This window comes from Saccostrea echinata, unplaced genomic scaffold, assembly GCF_033153115.1.
Source record: "Saccostrea echinata isolate AGI-Se365-2 ecotype Australia unplaced genomic scaffold, CSIRO_AGI_Sech_v1 ptg000047l, whole genome shotgun sequence".
NCBI classification, from domain to species: domain Eukaryota; kingdom Metazoa; phylum Mollusca; class Bivalvia; order Ostreida; family Ostreidae; genus Saccostrea; species Saccostrea echinata.
Genome location: NW_026889796.1, coordinates 5,983,278 through 6,003,102, shown reverse-complemented (window position 1 = coordinate 6,003,102; position 19,825 = coordinate 5,983,278). Strand labels below are relative to the sequence as shown.

The 19,825-nt window shown below is 33.4% G+C and overlaps 3 protein-coding genes across 3 annotated transcripts; 1 reads left to right on the top strand and 2 right to left on the bottom strand.

The window, feature by feature from the left end:
• Positions 1-2,040: 2,040 nt before the first annotated feature.
• Positions 2,041-10,344, bottom strand: LOC133202378 (metallo-beta-lactamase domain-containing protein 1-like). The gene is made up of 5 exons (XM_061338193.1): positions 10,290-10,344; positions 9,935-10,033; positions 7,259-7,422; positions 5,032-5,146; positions 2,041-2,341 (listed from the first exon to the last, which is right to left on the bottom strand). Exons 1-5 carry the CDS (start codon positions 10,342-10,344, stop codon positions 2,076-2,078), a joined length of 699 nt encoding a protein of 232 aa, XP_061194177.1. The 3' UTR covers positions 2,041-2,075.
• Positions 10,345-10,472: 128 nt separating this feature from the next.
• LOC133202925 (putative nuclease HARBI1) lies at positions 10,473-11,630 on the top strand. Its single transcript, XM_061338786.1, has one exon. It carries the CDS (start codon positions 10,473-10,475, stop codon positions 11,628-11,630), a length of 1,158 nt encoding a protein of 385 aa, XP_061194770.1.
• A 1,130-nt stretch (positions 11,631-12,760) lies between these two features.
• On the bottom strand, positions 12,761-13,267 carry LOC133202924 (uncharacterized). The gene has a single exon (XM_061338785.1). It carries the CDS (start codon positions 13,265-13,267, stop codon positions 12,761-12,763), a length of 507 nt encoding a protein of 168 aa, XP_061194769.1.
• Positions 13,268-19,825: the final 6,558 nt, after the last annotated feature.

Here is a 19,825-nt window from a genome sequence, read left to right as displayed (position 1 = left end):
CATTAATACATTTTGATTAAAGGATTAAATAATTTAATTATCAAAAGTAATTATCAAGAAATAAATAACAAATAACATTATTTCATTGATCCTGGTTTCTTTCTCTGCCAATTCATTTCATGAATCCTGAATTCTGAAACCTGGAAAAAGAATATGCATATATACATATGCATCTGTTCCATGGCACCTTAAGCAGCAATAACACAAATTATGTACAAATGATATTGAAACAAAACATATATCGGTAACAAGCAAACACTATAAACACAAATTTCATAAATTTGGTATATATACATGTATGTATATTAAATCACAGTTATTAGAACTTGTCTGTCATAATTAAATTTTACACTTCAACATAGTCAAAACTAGGGCTGGGACGATACATGTACAACTTTTTCTATCTCGATCCATATCACAATATTTGAGCCACAATACGATATGTATCACAATATTTTGAATTGGTTATAAAATCTTCTTTTTGCATTGAAATGAACAAAACATTTCTTCACAAATGACTTTATAAGAATAATCTATGCAAAGAAGTTGTGTACCTGCTGTAAAACAAAATTATTTTATACAATTGAAATTAAATATTATGTATTTCATATATATATTTATATTTAGCATACTTATTTAATATATTAAGCCCCAAAATGTCAAGTAAACAAAGAAAACATAATTCAGATTTTTTTTGCGATATTTCGATATTTTTACATAGGTATCGATATACGTATCGTCGTCACACAGAATCGATATTACTGATATCTAGATATAATTGTCCCAGCCCTAGTCAAAACTTCAACTACTTGCAACTTCAGAACTGGATATTCATGTACAGAAAGCCTTAAGGAAAAATGGCAAATGTCAGAAATATGTGTAACTATGCACCTTTCCTACTTGCAACTTGTTCTGTTGTGCATTTCTCTGAAAATTCTTATCATAGCTTCAATAATAATTGTTAGCATCATGATTTCTCAGTTTTCAATACATGTACATGTATTAAAATAATGAAAATGGAAATCGAAAAACATCAGACAGTAATACTTTGTGAAAAAATCATCAGAACAAATGCGTGGACCAACAACTATGCATGTATATAAACAAATTTCAACATTCCTTTCACACTAGAGGTGTTGGGTAACAGTGAACAAATACAAGGGAATGTATATATGTATACATGCTTTATCTATATTGATGATTTATCATGTATATAAATTTATTTAACACACACATTCATACAATGTGAAAGAGGATTAAAATGTATGAGCAGGAGAATTTCCTAAATGAAAACTAAACATAATGACAGCAATCTGAATCATGGGAGATTTTCTTGCATATATTTTATAATTTTTTGTCAACAAAAGTTAATATGAATAACTGTACATTTTTAAATCAAGGACACAAAAGAGTGTGAAATTCCACAAGGCATACATAAATTGCTGCACATCAATTTCAATCATATGCAAATGTGTGCAGCACCTCATTATAATAATACTTTAATGTTGCAAGGGACTAATGAACTGTGCCTTAATGAATCTAACAGTACATGTAATTAAAACAACATTTTCAGACTGGTCATTACTTGAAATAAAAAGTTTTGAAATGAGGAATAGGCTGGCGTAAGCTGAAAGGGAAACCTTTGTTTTTTTTAAGGGAATGTTTCAATACCAGAAGAATAAATAAAACCACATTACTATGTTAAAAGATGGAAAAAAATTTTAAATGATGTCAAAAGAACAACATTATATATACACAAGTTTTGCTATTAAAACTGGCAATGTACCAGAAGTATCTGCTAACATGTAATACATATACATGTAGTACCGATATATAATTATTACATTTACTCAGTAACATATTGTTTGGATCAACAACCCTCACATTATTTAACTTTGATTATAATAACATATTTTTCAACTTATCAATCACAGCCTGATTATGTAATCACAGAACTACAGAGAACATGTATTACAATAGATGAAGGGTTGTGCAGCCAACAAAATTTTTTTGAGAAAACTCCCTATAGTTGCATAAGAATTATTTTTAGATCACATATGGACTTCCACTAAATTTCAAGAATCCTCCTCATGCACCACATATTCACTGATTACTGATATTTGGTCCCCTGACTGGCTGATTTCCTCCTCATACATTACAACCCTCATGGATGACCTCTTGTATTCGTCAGGAACCTTAAACATTTTCCCATGTCCAGGAACTATGTAATCTGCCCTTCCAAGAACATCTATCCTGCCCTCTTGTTGAAGATCTGGATTTTCACTATTGTCCTGCCACAAACTAGGTTCTTCCAAGTCCTCCAAACATTCAAATAAATCACCTACAATCAATATGTATATTATGTTAATAATATTTTGTACTGGTTGTCAAATGACACCAATTACTGGTATATCATTCATTGTCTATGTATTTAATACTACAAGAGGCCAACTAAGTTTAACAATTTAATCAAAGATGACAACTGATAATGGTTATCTAAGAAAAACTATCCTGGATCTATACAGACTGACATTTATCACAAGAACATTACATGCACACTTCCATTTAATTAGATTTCATCCAAAAGATAAATGAAAACAGGTTATCTCTACTCTAGTACTGAAAACAAGAGGCCCAAGGGCCTTAATGGTCACCTGAGTATAATACAACAATTTAGAGGATCCATAGAGTAGAAAATGAACTGAAAGGTGAAGCTTTGTTGCCCAAAAGCAAGAAAAATAGGGTGATCAGGATCAACAAAATAATAAGTCTAGTATTCATTAACAGATCATAAATTAGGTTCTAATCTGTTCCCCATTTATCACTCTCAATATACAGTATATTAACAAACTATCAGAGCTTCTGAACTATTTTAATTCCTTGTTGAAATCTCTAACATTGGCCTCTCTTGCATGGTCTTTGATGAACATTTAATAAGAGAAGTTATTTTTGTCTCATTTTTATTTATCTATTACTTACAAGTCTAACTGATCATTAAAACTATGAAAGTACTTTTTGTATTATACAATAAAAATTCTTGCATAATTCTCTTATTCTATTACCCTTTGAAGTACAATATTTACAGTGTTTAATTATCACAAGTAAATGGCAAAGGGGAGTAACTCCTCTCAGTAGAATACAAATTAATAGAGCCCTGGCCTGGACCAGAACACTTGACCAAATGGTCCTGATGTTCAAAAATCTGGTAAAAATACCCTTCTTTATTAAAACTTTTACTCTTTTTGCCTCTGATATGCCCAGGTGCAGAAAAGATTTTTAAAGCATTCATGCATTTTCACTATATAATAAAAAGAGCCCCACCCTAACATCAGAACCTCTGATCCAGGGGTCATGAAATTCACAATTTTGGAAGAGGCATCCTTGCTTATCATAACTATGTATTTGTTTAAATAATACCCAAGAGAAGAGAAGAAGATTTAAAAGAAATAATGCACTTTCACTATATGATCTATATAGCCCTGCCCTAGCACCAGAACCCCTGACCCTGGGGCTATGAATTTCACAATTCTGGTAGAGTCAACCTTGCTTATCATAACTATGTATTCAATTTGTTTCAATAATACCCAGGAGTAGAGAAGAAGATTTTCAAAGAAATAATGCACTTTCACTATATGATCTATATAGCCCCGCCCAAGCACCAGAACCCCTGACCCTGGGGTCATGAATTTCACAATTTTGGTAGAGTCACCCTTGCTTATCATAACTATGTATTCTATTTGTTTCAATAATAGCCAGGAGTAGAGAAGAAGATTTTCAAAGAAATAATGCACTTTCACTATATGATCTATATAGCCCCACCCTAGCACCAGAACCCCTGACCCTTGGGCTATGAATTTCACAATTTTGGTAGAGTCACCCTTGCTTATTATAACTATGTATTCAATTTGTTTCAATAATACCCAGGAGTAGAGAGGAAGGTTTTCAAAGAAATAATGCACTTTCACTATATGATCTATATAGCCCCCCCCCCTCCTAGCACCAGAACCCCTGACCCTGGGGTCATGAATTTCACAATTTTGGTAGAGTCACCCTTGCTTATCATAACAATGTATTCTATTTGTTTCAATAATACCCAGGAGTAGAGAAGAAGATTTTCAAAGAAATAATGAACTTTCACTATATGATCTATATAGCCCTGCCCTAGCACCAGAACCCCTGACCCTGGGGTCATGAATTTCACAATTTTGGTAGAGTCACCCTTGCTTATCATAACTATGTATTCAATTTGTTTCAATAATACCCAGGAGTAGAGAAGAAGATTTTAAAAGAAATAATGCACTTTCACTATATGATCTATATAGCCCTGTCCTAGCACCAGAACCCCTGACCCTTGGGCTATGAATTTCACAATTTTGGTAGAGTCACCCTTGCTTATCATAACTATGTATTCAATTTGTTTCAATAATACCCAGGAGTAGAGAAGAAGATTTTCAAAGAAATAATGCACTTTTACTATATGATCTATATAGCCCTGCCCTAGCACCAGAACCCCTAACCCTGGGGCCATGAATTTCACAATTTTGGTAGAGGGCTCAATGCTTATTACAATCATGCCAACAGTTTGACTGCTTGATGTCCAGGAGCAAAGGAGAAGATTTTTAAAGATTGCATTAATTTTGATGGTTTTGGCCCCACCCCTCAGGCCCCTGGGGGGCAGGGGCCATGAATTTCACAATTTTTGTTCCCCTTCACCCATAGATGCTATATGCCAAAATTGGTTGAAATTGGTTTGCTGGTTCCAGAGAAGAAGCTGAAAATGTTCAAAAGTTTACGACCGACGGACGACGCACGACGACGGACGAAAAGAGATAGCAATAGGTCACCTGAGTGACTCAGGTGACCTAAAAATACAATCAATCAAACCTACATCAATAATCATCAATAATTTTAAATTTTTGACCTCAACTTTAACCTTTTCTGTATCATTGGTATACATGTAATACATGAACTTTCCAAGTTCCTTAGATTGTGAATGGACTTACATATAAGGTATAATGATGGTTCAATTACCTGTCACTGCAACAGTACCCAGTCCTGTGTTGCTGACGATGACTGAGATGTCCGACCCCGTGTGTCCGGGAGTGGGGACCACTTCTACATCGTCATCTATCTCATAAGGAATTCCCTAAATCCACAAAATCAACTTTAATATATCTGCAATTACATGATGCACCATAACCAAGCTCCTTTTTTTAGGATATTAGATAAGTAATGGGCAGAAACTTGAAATAACAACATTTGTTTGTGAAACACTGATGCCCCCATATGGCAGCTCATGGCAAAGGTTAAAGTTTCTCAAATGTAAGTCAAACTCCAAGGTCAAAGTCCTGAGATCAAAAATGTTGGTACCCCAAGGGAAGGTCTTGGCACAAGAAATATACATGTGAAATATGAAAGCCCTAATACCAATTGCTCGAAAATTATGGCCAAGGTTAAAGTTATTCAAAAGTAGGTCAAACTCTAAGGTCAAGGTCAAAATAAAGTTTTTCAAAAGTAGGTCATACTCCAAGGTCAAAGTAAAAGGCTCAGAATTGTTGGTATCCAAGGGAAGGTCTTGTCACAAGGAATACACATGTGATATATGAAAGCTCTAACACCAACCATTCAAAAGTTGTGGCCAAGGTTAAAGTTTTTCAAAAGTAGGTCAAACTCCAAGGTTAAGGTCAAAGGGTAAAAATTGCTGGTACCCGTGGGAAGGTCTTGTCATAAGAAATACAGATGAATTATGAAAGCCCTAACACCAAGTATTCAAATTTATTGCCAAAGTTAAAATTTTTCAAAAGTTGGTCAAACTCCAAGGTTAAGGTAAACAATTATTGGTACCCCAGGAAAGATCTTATCACAAGGAATATACCTGTAAAATACAACAGCCCCAGCACCAACCGTTCAAAAGTTATTGCCAAGATTAAAGTTTTTCAAAAGTAGTTCAAACTCCAAGGTCAATGCATATTTCTGCAAATACGCACCTTATCTGGAGCTCTGTCAATTAATCTATGACTGCAACAACACTATACTAAACATAATTTCTGACATCAAATGAATGTCAGTATCAATCATAACATGAAGCTGATCCAGAGATTTTTCCAGACGTGGTCATTTGGTTACGAACTGTATTACATGTACCAACAAATAAGAGGCCCATGGACCACAATGCTCACCTGAATCACTTTGGCCCTACTGTTCTTCATCAGCAGATTTTTTTTATCTCCCTGCAACGAAGTTGAAGGGAGGGTACATAATGTACATAAAGTAACGAGCTTGTGTGCATGTAGGTGAGTACATGTGTAACAGAAGTTATGCAAGGAATAATATACATATCAGGATCAAATGTGCTCTTTTGCGAGACAAGGCAATGCTCTGCTTTGTAATGCCCTTGTTTTTATTTAATTCCCTCATTAACTTCATAAAGATTTCGAAATTGTGGATAAAAAATTCTAGCCCTAGGGGAGCTATGATTAAAACAAATTTGAATCCACATGGCATTTGGATGCTTCAATATTGGTACAATTCACATGGCCCTGCTGTTCTTGATAACATTTTTTTCCTGTACACATACATTATGTTAATTTGGGTCTCTGATTTTGGCCCAACCCTAACCAAAGGGCTCATAATTAAATTTTAAAAAAACTGATTTCACACAACTTAGGTATGTTTTGTTTATCAATATAATTTGCCACCCTTGGAAATATTTCTTCTTACTAACAGTATATAATCCCTTATAAAATTCTGATCTTCTATTGTGGCCTCAACCATTTCCTAAGGGCCCTGATCTGAACAAACTTTAATCTAAACTAAATCATAATTTTTTTTGGAGCTTTTTCAATGAAAATTTATATCATACACCCGGAGGTCATAATTTGAACAAACTTGAATCTACACTAAGTAATGATGCTTTTACATAAGTTTCATCTCTTCTAGCCAGGTGGTTCTTGTGAACATTTTGAAAGATGACATTAAATTTTTATCATTTCTAAATTATCTTCCCTTGAAATAAGATGTAGCCCTTCATTTCAAGAAACTTGAACCCCTTCACCAAGGATGCTTTGTGGCAAGTTTGCTTGAAATTGGCCCAGTGTTTCTGGAGAAGAAATCAAAAATAAAGTTAACAGAAAGATAGAAGAATGAACAATAGACAAACTTCGATCAGAAAAGTTCACTGGAGCCTTTGGCTCAGGTGAGCTAAATAGCATATCATGAATTTGGCAAAAATGAAAATTCTGAAAACACAAGATATTACCGTTTTGAAATCATGCATTTGGTACTGGTCCCCAACACACACATCGTAAGAGAGAATGTGTACAGCATTGGAGAAGATGCTCAGATTCCCAACATGATCAGAGTGGCCGTGAGTACACACACAATAGTTTATCTTTTCTGGAGAAAGTCCATTCTTCTGTAGACCTGCAAGACATTATTCTTCATTTTCACTCAAGTTTGAATGTTTCTATCATGTCTTCCACCCACCTTTTCATGGTCACACTCTGGCTCTTTATAGAAATGATCATAGTATTGACAATATTTGTGGGCTGACTGTAGCGACATCTTTTGGAAAAATTACAAATCTTGATTGTTTTTCTTATCTCTCAACCAATCACATTAAGCCATTCTATGATAAACAACTTGTAACACATGCATTTGATGTGTCAACTGAATCCTTATCTAACTATTTATGAAAGCCTTAATTTGATTGGTGCTTCTCAATGAGAGAAGCAAGCCCACAAATATTGAATGAAATATGCCAGGGGTCCAACAGCAACGTGTTGACTCAGGACCCCTGGCTTGCGAGGATGGGTTTTGACTTGAGCTTCTAAGATCTCGCTTTTTTATGCTTTGGTTCATATGATTGGTTGAAATTACTGAATCCATTGGTTACTGTATAACTGGATTTTTCTGAGGGTGCTATTTTTTGTGAAATTCTGTGATAAAGTCTAAATTGCAAAAAATAAGTCAAAAACTTCTATTGTGAGGCCCCTCTATAGAGTCTGAATTTCATGCTTCATTGCGTAATCAGAGCTCCAGATAAGGTGCGTATTTGCAGAAATATGCATTGAATTTTTCAAAATACGCATTAAAAATTAAAACAGGGCGTACAATTACGCATTAGCAATCATAAATAAGCATTATACTATGAAAGTAATGCGTACAATGGATTGAATGATACAAGTATTATTTAACTAATTATGTGAATTGAGGTCAGCTTAGTGTTTGAATTTTAGATTTCCACTGTTCATATAACATCCAAATTTTCGTTCTTGATGCATACACGTCGATCGATATTGTCAAAATTGCGCAAACACGCATGGTGTCTAATTTATCCTTTATCACTATTTATTAAACAGTTCTTGTATATTTACCATTTTCTGTAGCAATAATATCATCTAAAGTGCGCTGACAACCTTTATTAATTGTATAAAAATTATTGCTTTTTGCTTTCCATGTGTTCCTGTGCTATAATAGCGCCACACGACTTTTAATGAAAACGGGGAGTAACTCTAAAACTTTTATCTCGATCGATGCCAACAATTTATATAGCAAAACCTAATTATATATTTTTCATTGAAAGCAAACAAACAAACAAACAAAATAGAAAACAACGGGGCAGGATATTTTGAGAGGGGCAGGTGGGGATGAGAATTTAAAGATTAATTTTATCTGGCCAAAGGAAGGATATTTTTCTCGGTAAACTCTTGCTATGGTCGATATAGGCCTAATCTTAAATGGAGTTCTGTGCCTACCATATGGTCTTTCTGGTGAAAAAAACGAAAGTTTCTCAATTGTAGATAAAAGCTGACAATTTTTTAAATTAAATTTCATTAATTAAAATTAATCTAACTGATAAATGCAGAAACTCTCTTATTTTTTACATTCCTCTTTCAAAAACACATTTCGATAACAAGCTAAATACCACATTAGATGTCAAAAGAGCAATGGATTAATAAAATACTCTCTGATTATTTTGCTGAAAAGCAAAATCTGCATTGATTTGAAAATCAGGGAGTAAATACACTTTGAGGTAAAAAATTATCTGGAGCTCTGCATCGGTAATACAGGTATCGTGAAGTGACCAGTATTAAGCATTCACACTTTGCCTGCAAATGTGGCGCTTTTCAAATATTTGAAGCTTTTAAGTAAGTTACCCGACCCTACTGGACCATGAAGCAAAATGTCGCCTATAAAAATTACTGAGTGTAATGAGAAAGTGGCCAATGTTCTTGAAAAACCAAAATAAAACTGAGAAGAATGTAAATGGCTTTTTCCCCGATTGAGAGAGCTGAGATAGGAAACAATGCCAGATTACCTGGACCTTTATCCACTATTAAACAATTTCAGTCAAAGTTTCCTGGACTATGTGAGAGTACTGTGAGAAATTTACGGGATAAATACAATACAGAGCTCAAATCTAGAAAAACTTGATTTTTTAGACAGTGAGAATTGTGAAATTGCAGAATTGAATCCTCGCAAGCAAGGTAAAAAAAAGTGTTACTCGGTAATGAATATTAGCAAATGAATGTCTTTGTGTGTTTTGAAAAGAGTTATCATAAGATTACCTGACAAAATAAATTTTGATTAAAAATTTAGAGTTAGTGTAAAATCGCCAAAAGTACATATAGTACCTATTTTAGCAATAAATCGCAAAAATTTGCACCCACATAAAAAAAAACCCAGTTAACTTATACGGTAATCTTTATATACAAAGTCAAAATAATAATCTTAAAAAATAAATTGAATATGGTGACCCTACATGTAGGATTTTCAAATATTTAAGATGGGTAATGGAAAAACTTCACAAAAGTTGAATTTGTACAAAAAATTTCTGATTTGGGGGGAGGGGGCTGAACCAGTATTGATGTTTTTATCAATAAATAGGACCCTTTGTTTTCAGCTGAGATATCAAGCTTTTTTTCAGACCTACCATCTAGAATGTGCTCCTTATCCCAAGGATTACCGGTATCCACAATGATGTTCTTAGGTCCCTTGATCAGGCTAATACTCCCACATGCTCTTTGCTGACCTAAAGAAAACATGAATTATTGACCCATACTGGTTTCCAAACTTTTTGTTTCCTACACATTTTGCGTTAAATATTTGATCCATCAGTGCAAAGAATTTTGAAGAATAATAAAAATCAATTTCTTCTAAAATTTTTTTTAAATAAATTATAAGCTTGTTCAGCAGACGAAAATAAAAAGACTAACGAGTACGAATGATACCCTGACAGCTGCATGATGCTTAGTAAATGTTTGAAACTGAGTTTAAATGGAACATACCCTGGCCCTCTGCTTTGCTGTAGCCTTCTTTCAAGACGATGACTTCGTATGACATGTTGGGCGAATTTGTTGCGCTTAAACTGGTTCAGGTTTTGGTTTATAGTTTGAAACTAGTTTTCAAACTGGTTTCTAGTTTCAATCCGGTTTGCCTCGGTAAAACAAATGAACAGTTTAGACATAAAGATGGCGTCTAAAAGGCACAAACATGCCTGTGTTTGCATGATTATTAATTCTGCATTTTTAGAAAATGATAGCAACTTAGAAGATCATGAAGTTGGTCTATTGTCTCAACTCCAAATGCATACTTCAATGTGTTCTGCTCTTATGACCCTGATTCCTCAGCGTCGGATCAGAATTCCTCGAGCGCTTAACTATGTTGAGGAGATCATTCCAAAGTATACTGAGGAAGATTTTAGACGAAGGTTTCGAATGAGCCCAGGAACATTTTCATCTCTTTTAACAATTTTCTTAGAATTTAAAGAGAAAACAATTATACCAATGGAAAAACAGTTATTAATTTTCATACGCTATTTGACAACACAAATGACAATCCAAGCTATTGCTGACCAATTCGGAGTATGTGAATATACAGTCTTTGATATTGTAAAGCGCCTCGCAAACATTGTTTGCCGTGAACTTCTGCAGCAATGCATAAAATGGCCAGATGGTGAAAAAGTTTCCAACATTGTTAAAGGGTTTAAAGATTTAAAAAATTTCCCTGCTGTAATTGGTGCCATTGACGGTAGTCACATACCTATAAAAACTCCAAATCATTGTCCAGAAAACTACATTAATCGAAAGTCATTTCCGTCTGTCATTCTTCAGGCCGTGTGTGATTCAAAAATGCATTTATTAGATGTTAACTGTGGTTGGCCGGGATCTGTGCATGACTCCCGAGTTTTTAAAAATTCAGAATTGTACCAAAGGATTCAGAAAGACCCAGAGGGGATGTTTCCCAACAATACACACCTTTTGGGGGACTCTGCTTATGGTCTTGAAATGTGGATGATGACTCCCTACAGGGACCGTGGAAACCTAACACAAAGTCAGTATCAGTACAACTATATTCACAGCAGTACTAGGATGGTAATTGAACGCACTTTTGGGGCCATAAAAGGAAGATTTCGCCGCTTAAAATTTGTAGACATTCAGGACATTGAAAAAATTGTAAAAGTAGTGATTAGTTGCTGTGTATTGCACGAATTTTGTCTACAGCATGACGATGATTGTGTAGAGTATATAGAGGAGGGAGGAGAGGATGAAGTCAACAACTTTGTGCAAATTTTATGTGTAAATAATGCTGCAGGAGAAAAGAGGGATAGTATTGCAAGAATGTTATAATATTTTTCCTGTTCATATACAACGTAGGCACCTTGTTATGAACAGAAAAACATATCTAAATTACACATGCATGAGAAACTGAAACTCCTTTCTTAATAAAGAATCCAAAAAAAGTTTATTTGTTCATTGTTAATCTTACTTAAAATGAAGTATTTATATTAATGCATCAAATATTCATCAATGATCAAATTCTGAATTTTTTTTTTTCAACACAGTGGAAAGATAAAAACTCAGGTATATTAAATTTTATTGTAACACAAAAATAAATCAAAGACAGAGGATACCTTCCTCAAAATAATGCGGTCTTGAAGCTAGTGCTCCCCTTCTATTATACTCAAAGGCTTATATAAATAATTTTACAAAACATTCTGATACATGTATACTGTATACATCATGATTTATGAATGGATGACTACTAGTAATCACATTGTAATAATTTAAAACAATTGGATTATCATAGGTCCACACAGGTAAATGTACTTTAGATTTCCATTATTCAAACCAACTTTACAGTATGTTTAATAATTTACCTTACAATACATGTTAACTATTTTTCTAATGATTCTAAAACTAATAACCAAATTAACCAAAACTCATTTTTGAAGAGAAAACTTTTAATATTTTGATTTCTGACCACTATTATGAACAAATTCAAATTATTTATCTATTCTCTAAAGCCTTATAAAATACATGCATCAAACAGTGGAATTAAAGGCCAAAGAATTATTTCTCCTTGAAGAACAAAACAATTTTCAAATATTTAAAACTTTTTAAAAATAGTCTCCATACTTTTCATTTTCAAATTTAAGAAAAAAGCTTTATTTATGATAATCATCTGGGTTCTACAGAAGATAATAAATATTTAAATCAAAAGAAAGTCAACAGTGACAACAGCCAAGACCAGACAAACTTGATACTAAAAACTTACTTAAGTCTTTACTTAATATACCACAATAGGAACTTTCATCAACAATGAAATAATCTTATCTGATAATAACAAGGCATGAAAAATTGACTAATGGTCGTATCAGATTCTCCTGTCAACTACAAACCAGTCCGCTAACTTGCCAGAAATTACCATTAAGTAATCTTTCTTACACTAAAAGATAACATAATAGTTACTACTGTTACTATTTTTTCATGGCTTCAACCAACTGAGCCATTATTTCAAGTTTTTTTTCTTCATTTTCCATTTTCTTCTGATGTTGTTCCTTCAGTGTCTTCATCATCTCCTTGTGTTCTTTTCTCATGTCATCCAAGATTTCTACTATTTCACTTGCCTGCTTACTCTTCTTTCTTTTGGGGGTCACATCACAGTCACTTGAAGTTGACTCTGCCTTTGATTCTTCGTTATCTGTTTCATCCTCCTTGCGTGTTCCTAGAGTGAATACGGGTTTAACATTCGGTTTATACCCATAACAGTCTTCTAGTTCTTTATAAAATGGACATTCTTTCCGTTCATTGCCTGATTTTGAGTTGTGATCAACGCAATCTCTATATGCTTTTGTAAGATTTTTCCATTTCTGTTCACATTGATTCACTGTGAAAGAGAAACCCCTGTTGTGCATTTCAGAACAAATTATCTTCCAAACTTCCTTCTTTTTCATAGAGGGTTTTGTGAATTTGGCAGAATGCATGGTGTGTAATTCTATTAGATGACTGGTTGCAACTTTAGACCATGATGAAATATTGCTGGTACTTGATGAATTATTGCTGGTTCTTGATGAATTATTGCTGGTACTATTGCTGGTACTTGATGAATTATTGCTGGTACTTGATGAATTATTGCTGGTACTTGGTATATCAGACCATAATGAATTATTGCTGGTACTTGGTACATCTGTTTTACTTTCATCTGCAAATAATTTGGAAAAAAATCATGACTGGTATATTATGTACATATTCTGTTCAAAGCATATTAAGTAGTATTCAAGCATGGGGATAGCAAATATTATCAGGGGCTTGACATAAATGGGTAAATATACAATGTACAAACTCAGCATTTTATGATGTTTCACTTTGAATTAAAAATATAGATATATTATATAATTAGAGACATAAATTTTTTACCAGTTGTTTCAGTGCTTTCATTGGCCTCAGAGTATCTTGAAGATTTGCAGCATATAACTTCGTCGAATCTACACCAATCAGTAAGGAGATTGACCACCCATGGTTTTGTATTTCGTACAAATTCTTTTCCAAAAACAGACAAATTTTCGTTAACTTTTGGGTAAATTGGTTTGGTTTTGTTGAAAACCATAACTGCCTTATCATCATTCCCTTGGTCTTTCTCTCTAAAGTTATTGGCTTCAGTTTCATTTTCAAACACATATGTGTTAAGAAATTCTTCTGAAATTAACGTATGATATTTTTTTGACACCAACTCTTTCACTTGAACTACATTGTTGTTGGTAGAGCCTATGAAAAAGGTATATAATAATAGTAAAGCAAATATAAATGATACTGCTCAAATCAATGAATCTTTGTGAGAAATGTTCAGAAATTTAACATTAAAAACTAAAATTCTCTGTCAGTAAATGAAAATTGTCAACGTAAAGATATATTTGTTGACAGACCATATCACTATAAGTATATATTACTGTTCATCAGTTATACTGTAACTAGAATTTCCTCTATCCCATACAAATGCTGGTTTTTTTGGATTTTATAACTGAAAGATGTTTTATTAACAAGAAAATCCTTTTGTTACATTCAAATCAAATAAATGCAGAATCAATTATCTTACAAAAATGTTTTTCAAACTCCGGAATTACTTCCGTTTCAAAAGAGCAGACAGCACATTTCAGCAATATTGCAGACGCTGTCGCCATGCTGGAAAAGCTTCCCGCTATTTCGTAAACCGAATAAACCACCATCGGAGGTGGTTTGGTTGGTTCAAGGAACTGGTTTCGGTTACAGCAAAAACAAATGGAAAACCGGTTCTGGGTTGAAACTAGTTTAAAACCAGTTTGAGGAACAAATGAACGGTTAACCAAACTGGTTCGAAACTAAAACCAGTTTTTGAGAAACAAATTCGCCCGTTGTCTATCCCAGAAGAGTATGCTGAGCAACTATCATTCACTGAACAAATTTTTTGAATAAAAAATAAAAATCGTAAACAGGGCGGGACTAATCACCGCCGAATTAAATAAAATATTGAACCCGGAAATGTCGAGAAACGCAAAGTATTAAATAGAATAGTTTAATTGATAATTTATATTAGTTAAATAAAAATTTAATTTAATTTTTATTGCACTAATTCACAATGCTCTTACCTTCACAAGCGCCTGCAAACCTTAGAATTTACCAGACGTTTCTACTATCAGATTATAGACGATCTGGAAACTTCTCGAAAATCAAAGAGTATATTGCTCTGTGTTATTCGTTTATATGATAATTTTTATAATTAAAACAACAGATAATAGCCCTTTTGAATAATGTTGTGTAAAAAAAAAAGTTAAAGAATCTCGGGAGGAAAGAAAGGGGGGGTGAAAACTTAATAAGGAAACGGGCATAATGGAAAACATGGAATGTGACAGTAAAAACCGTCTAATCCGAAACCTGTTCAATCCGTTTTGCAGTGAATTCCGACCTTAATTACAATTTGTTCTTTACACTGTCTTTTTTGACACAATATATGTTTGTCCCTCTGCATGTCAATTTATCAATTTAGACAGGTTTCCTATGGATCATCCAGATATTTCAGAACGCGAGGAGGAGGGGGGCAAGTATTGGTATAGTAAACCCCCCAGTGGATCCAGGGTGAAGCCCTGGTAGGGGCTAAGCTCCCGGAAGCGGCCGAGTTCTGACATGCATGATCAGTAATTTAAGTCTTTTGGACATGTATATTTTGCATTTCTGAATGAATACGGGCATGGTTTTTATTACCGTATATACTCGCTCATAGTCCTTAAAAGATTGGTATTTTTCTGGTCGGCGAAATGTATTATTTAAACAACTCCGACGATTATCGTAGACAAAAGTCATATTATATATTCTTTATGTATTCTAGGATTATGCATTATAAAAATACAAATATTATTTTATTTTACCTTAAGTGCATGTGTACTATTTATTTTGTTATGTTACTTACAAACCTAATATTCTTTCAGTAACTCGTGCCCTATTGTAAATATCTATCGTTTATCGGTAAAATTGAATTGCGACGCCACTTTGGCATTAATGAATACTATTGAAATATTCGTTTGTACTGTATAAAATATTTTGATAAAAGATTTAATATTGTTAAAAAATATTGGGAATATAATTCATAAAATTCGATAGTTAATGAAACTTATTGTTTCCCATGGAAACGATTTCCTCGCGGCGCGTGCCACTAAGTAAATACGGTATCAAGTAATGGATACAGGTAATTAAGAGAAATAATTGTTTAGATAAACGAATGAAAATTTAATCATGATGATTACCAATAATAGATCAAGTGTAGCGTTTATAAATCAATAACAACAGATATGGCTTGGACATTGACCACTTCATAATTCAGTATAAAATTCATCGGAGTGTTATACAGATGTGCTATGTAATATTAAATATGAATGTTTTTATTTTCAATAGTGGCTCAGTAATGTAATAATTAAAGTATAAAATACACTTAGTGTTTATTTTAAATAATTTTAATTTGGAGAGTTACAAAGAACGAAGGTAGAAACACTGGTAAATACATCAGAGTATTAATATGAAATTGATTTGTTGAGAAGAAAGAAAAAAGATTAAATATCGGCGTCGATCATATCTCAAAATATAATTTGAAAAAAAAGTTTAAAATTTTAGCATTGATTTGAAATTGTCAACCGATTCTAACAAAAAAGTTGTACCGACTTATAAGCGAGTAAATGACAAATCCCTCAAAAATAACCTGAAAAAAAAAACTTATTACAGATTAAATATTTTGAGATTATAAAAGTACACGCTTTATAGAAATTCTTTAATAAAGATATGTAATTATATCTTGCTTTCATTAGACCGGTCCTAGAATACGCAGATGTGGTATGGGATAACTGCTCTCAAGAAAATACAGAACTGTTAGGAAAGGTCCAAGTAGAAGCTGCAAGAATTATTATAGGCTATGGGTTAACTCTTCAAGATATCTATACTTTACGACGAACTAGGTTGGAAGCCATTATATCAAAGAGGAATTAATCATAAACATATTATTTTATGAAATTGTCCATGGTTTTGCCCATATTATCTCTGCAAATTATATTACAGCCTTTCCAACCAGTACAGCATTGTTATAATTTGAGATCAGACAGAAGTAATCTTTCTCTTCCATTATGTACTATAATAGTTTTATTCATTCAACTATAAAACTATGGAATATAATTTTAGCTCTGATGTAAAAATGTTACCTTCTTTATCAGTCTTTAAGTCAAAACTAAACTACCATTTAGCAGTTGTAAATATTTCAACTGTGGTAACAGAAAAGAGAATATACTTCACTGTCAATTACGTAATAAAGCTATAGTAACCTTAATGCACACCTTAAAAATCATTACTAGTATCTACTAGCTGATGCATCTTGTCTTAGGTGTGATTACCATCATGAAGATAACGAACACTATTTTATGAATTGTCTTACATATAGCACGCAAAGAAAAACGTACATGAGCTTGGTGTATCGTATGAGCTAAAGATTCTTTTGCATGGGCAGCGGTTTCAAAAGTGGGGGGGGGAGTTCTCAAAAAATCTGACACGCAATCCTTGAATTTGCCTGTGTTAGACCTTACAGTAAGAAAAAAAGGGGGGCACCGTTTAAAGGAAAATTTACTGTAGCAAAATACTACACTCAGAAAAAGGGAGGTGCCCCCCCCCCCCCACTACTGGCCTGATGAGAGTTCGGGGTTTTCGTATGAAAAAAACTTCAACATTTATTACAAATTATGTACAAGAATGTATCAGATTAAGAAAACAGTTTTTAAAAGTACATTTCATTTTGATAGATATTTTATAAAAATATGTTATTTATACAATTAATAATTAATGTGTGTGTGTGTGCTTACCTGAATTTGTAATAATTATATATATTCACTCAGTTCATTGTATTTATAACCTTGACTTCTTGTATAGAGAGGGTATTTATAGGCATTATGCCTGTTGCCCAATCTTTTCAGTATTCTGAATAAATATTGTTTAAATTAAAGCCCGAGATAATAAGCACCGCCTTCAGAAAAAATACACAGATTTACCTAAAAAAAAAATACAACCGACTTATCGGCGGACCGACTTATAGGCGAGTAATTAATATTATTTGAATCCATTAATTAATACGTACTTACACATCATGTTTCATCCCCAACTACATCTGCGATGAAAATCTCTCTTGTTTATGACTTAATTTTCACTTTTAACAAATCAAACGAGAAGGGGAGGGGGCGCAGACCCGGTGCGCCAGCGCCGAGTCTGCCTTTGGTTACTCTTTTCCACGATATGTTGAAACATCCCCCAGTGGCCTTGATTGAAGAACGATTGTACTGTATATATCCAATTATATGAATAATGAATTATTTCTAATACGGCATTAATCTTTCTTGGTGATTTTTTTTTTTTAATACAAGCAGGAATAGGACACCTCTAGTTTATGATGTGTTTCTTTTTGAATAAAAAATAAACCTTGACATTATTATATGTACCGAGCTCCTACAAACACTGCGCAGGAAGAATTATTCTCAAACAATTTCTTGCTGCTCTCTCTCTCTCTCTCTCTCTCTCTCTCTCTCTCTCTCTCTCTCTCTCTCTCTCTCTCTCTCTCTGGGGTGGGGCACCCAGTGTACCCCATTGCCCCACCTTAATCCTCGCCTTATTTTCACAGGATGCATTGCATATATGGACACTGTAAACTTTGCAAAGTGAGATATCATGAAAGAATAAGGTTTACCCGAGCCCTATGGATCGCCAAATTAACATAGTCTTAAATAATTGAAGATATCTACAAACATTGAAAATATAATTTTAAATTTCAATATTGTGCGCATCAGATCAATTATTGGTCTAATAAATTGATTCCATGGAAACAGCTCAATTGTTGAGAAGTTCAACAAAGATTAAGTGGTATATTTCTCGTAAAAATTAATTTAGATCTCGGTATATACACCAACACGAAGAGGACTAGTAGTAGTAGTAGTAGTAGTAGTAGTAGTAGTACATACACATGTATAAATGGTGTGTTGATCTGAAACAATCGAGGCGGAACATAAAATATTCAATAAAAGAACATGTATATTTTTTAATTATTTAACAAGAGGACTTGATGCGCTCATCGATTCTTTTTCCAATTCATATTTTGTCAAAGAGCGCAATAATTCAATTAAATTATTAAGGGTGAAGATAGCGAACAGTGATCAATCTCATAAATCCTGTTAAAAAAACGAATCGCGAACAGGGCAGAAACGCGGAGCCCTGGAAAGACCCAAGGTTGGATCAGGTGTCTAGGAGGAGTAAGCTTCCCCAGTCGAGGACTCACATCCACTGTGAGCTCTATGTATTGATTAGGTAGACGAAGTACTCCATTGTCAAATTCATTATAAAAGCAATGACTTAATTATAACAAATGGTATGAAACACTGACGAAATGCGACCCAACGATAGGTTGTATTACTTACAAAGCACAGGCACTTGTTTCTGTGATAAATTTTTCATTTTATCTCCTTTAATCTGCGTAAAAACTCTGCTTGCCGACTGAAGATTCATCTCACACTACGAAGTTGTATGAAACTAATCTCGAGCAGAGAGCAAATTAAATGAGTATGTTTAAAAATTCAATTCCAATGTTAAAAATATTGCAGTGAATAAATAAAATTTGTTTACCTTTTATTTTCCAAAAAGGAAAAAAAAAAAAAACAAACAAACAAAACATAATGATACTTTTCCGATGTAATTTTAGAAACAGATTTTTAGAAAATCAAAATCCAAGAACCTATTCCTCCAGAAATTAGTACATACCACTGTATGATATAATATAAGGCAATAAAGACAAGTATGTCATATTTGGTTGTGTAGATATTTTTTTTTTTATAAGGTAATGGTAATGAACGAACAGCTTGTCAGTGCATTTTCTCTGAAAGTGTAAATGACTGCGATTCTGGGGAAGGGGTTACTGCACGTAATTCCTTATTTATTATTATACAGTGGGTTTAAACAAATCATTACAGAAACAAGAGCCGGTGAGTCATTGTACA

What these genes read in the sequence shown, in the direction of transcription:
- LOC133202378 (XM_061338193.1), bottom strand. Translation starts at nt 10,344, where the DNA reads ATGTCATACGAAGTCATCGTCTTGAAAGAAGGCTACAGCAAAGCAGAG. An exon ending in CAGCAAAGCAGAGGGCCAGG is followed by an intron (nt 10,034 to 10,289) that starts GTATGTTCCATT and finishes TGTTTTCTTTAG; the next exon opens with GTCAGCAAAGAGCATGTGGG. An exon ending in TAAGGAGCACATTCTAGATG is followed by an intron (nt 7,423 to 9,934) that starts GTAGGTCTGAAA and finishes AATGTCTTGCAG; the next exon opens with GTCTACAGAAGAATGGACTT.
- LOC133202924 (XM_061338785.1), bottom strand. Translation starts at nt 13,267, where the DNA reads ATGCATTCTGCCAAATTCACAAAACCCTCTATGAAAAAGAAGGAAGTT.
- LOC133202925 (XM_061338786.1), top strand. Translation starts at nt 10,473, where the DNA reads ATGGCGTCTAAAAGGCACAAACATGCCTGTGTTTGCATGATTATTAAT.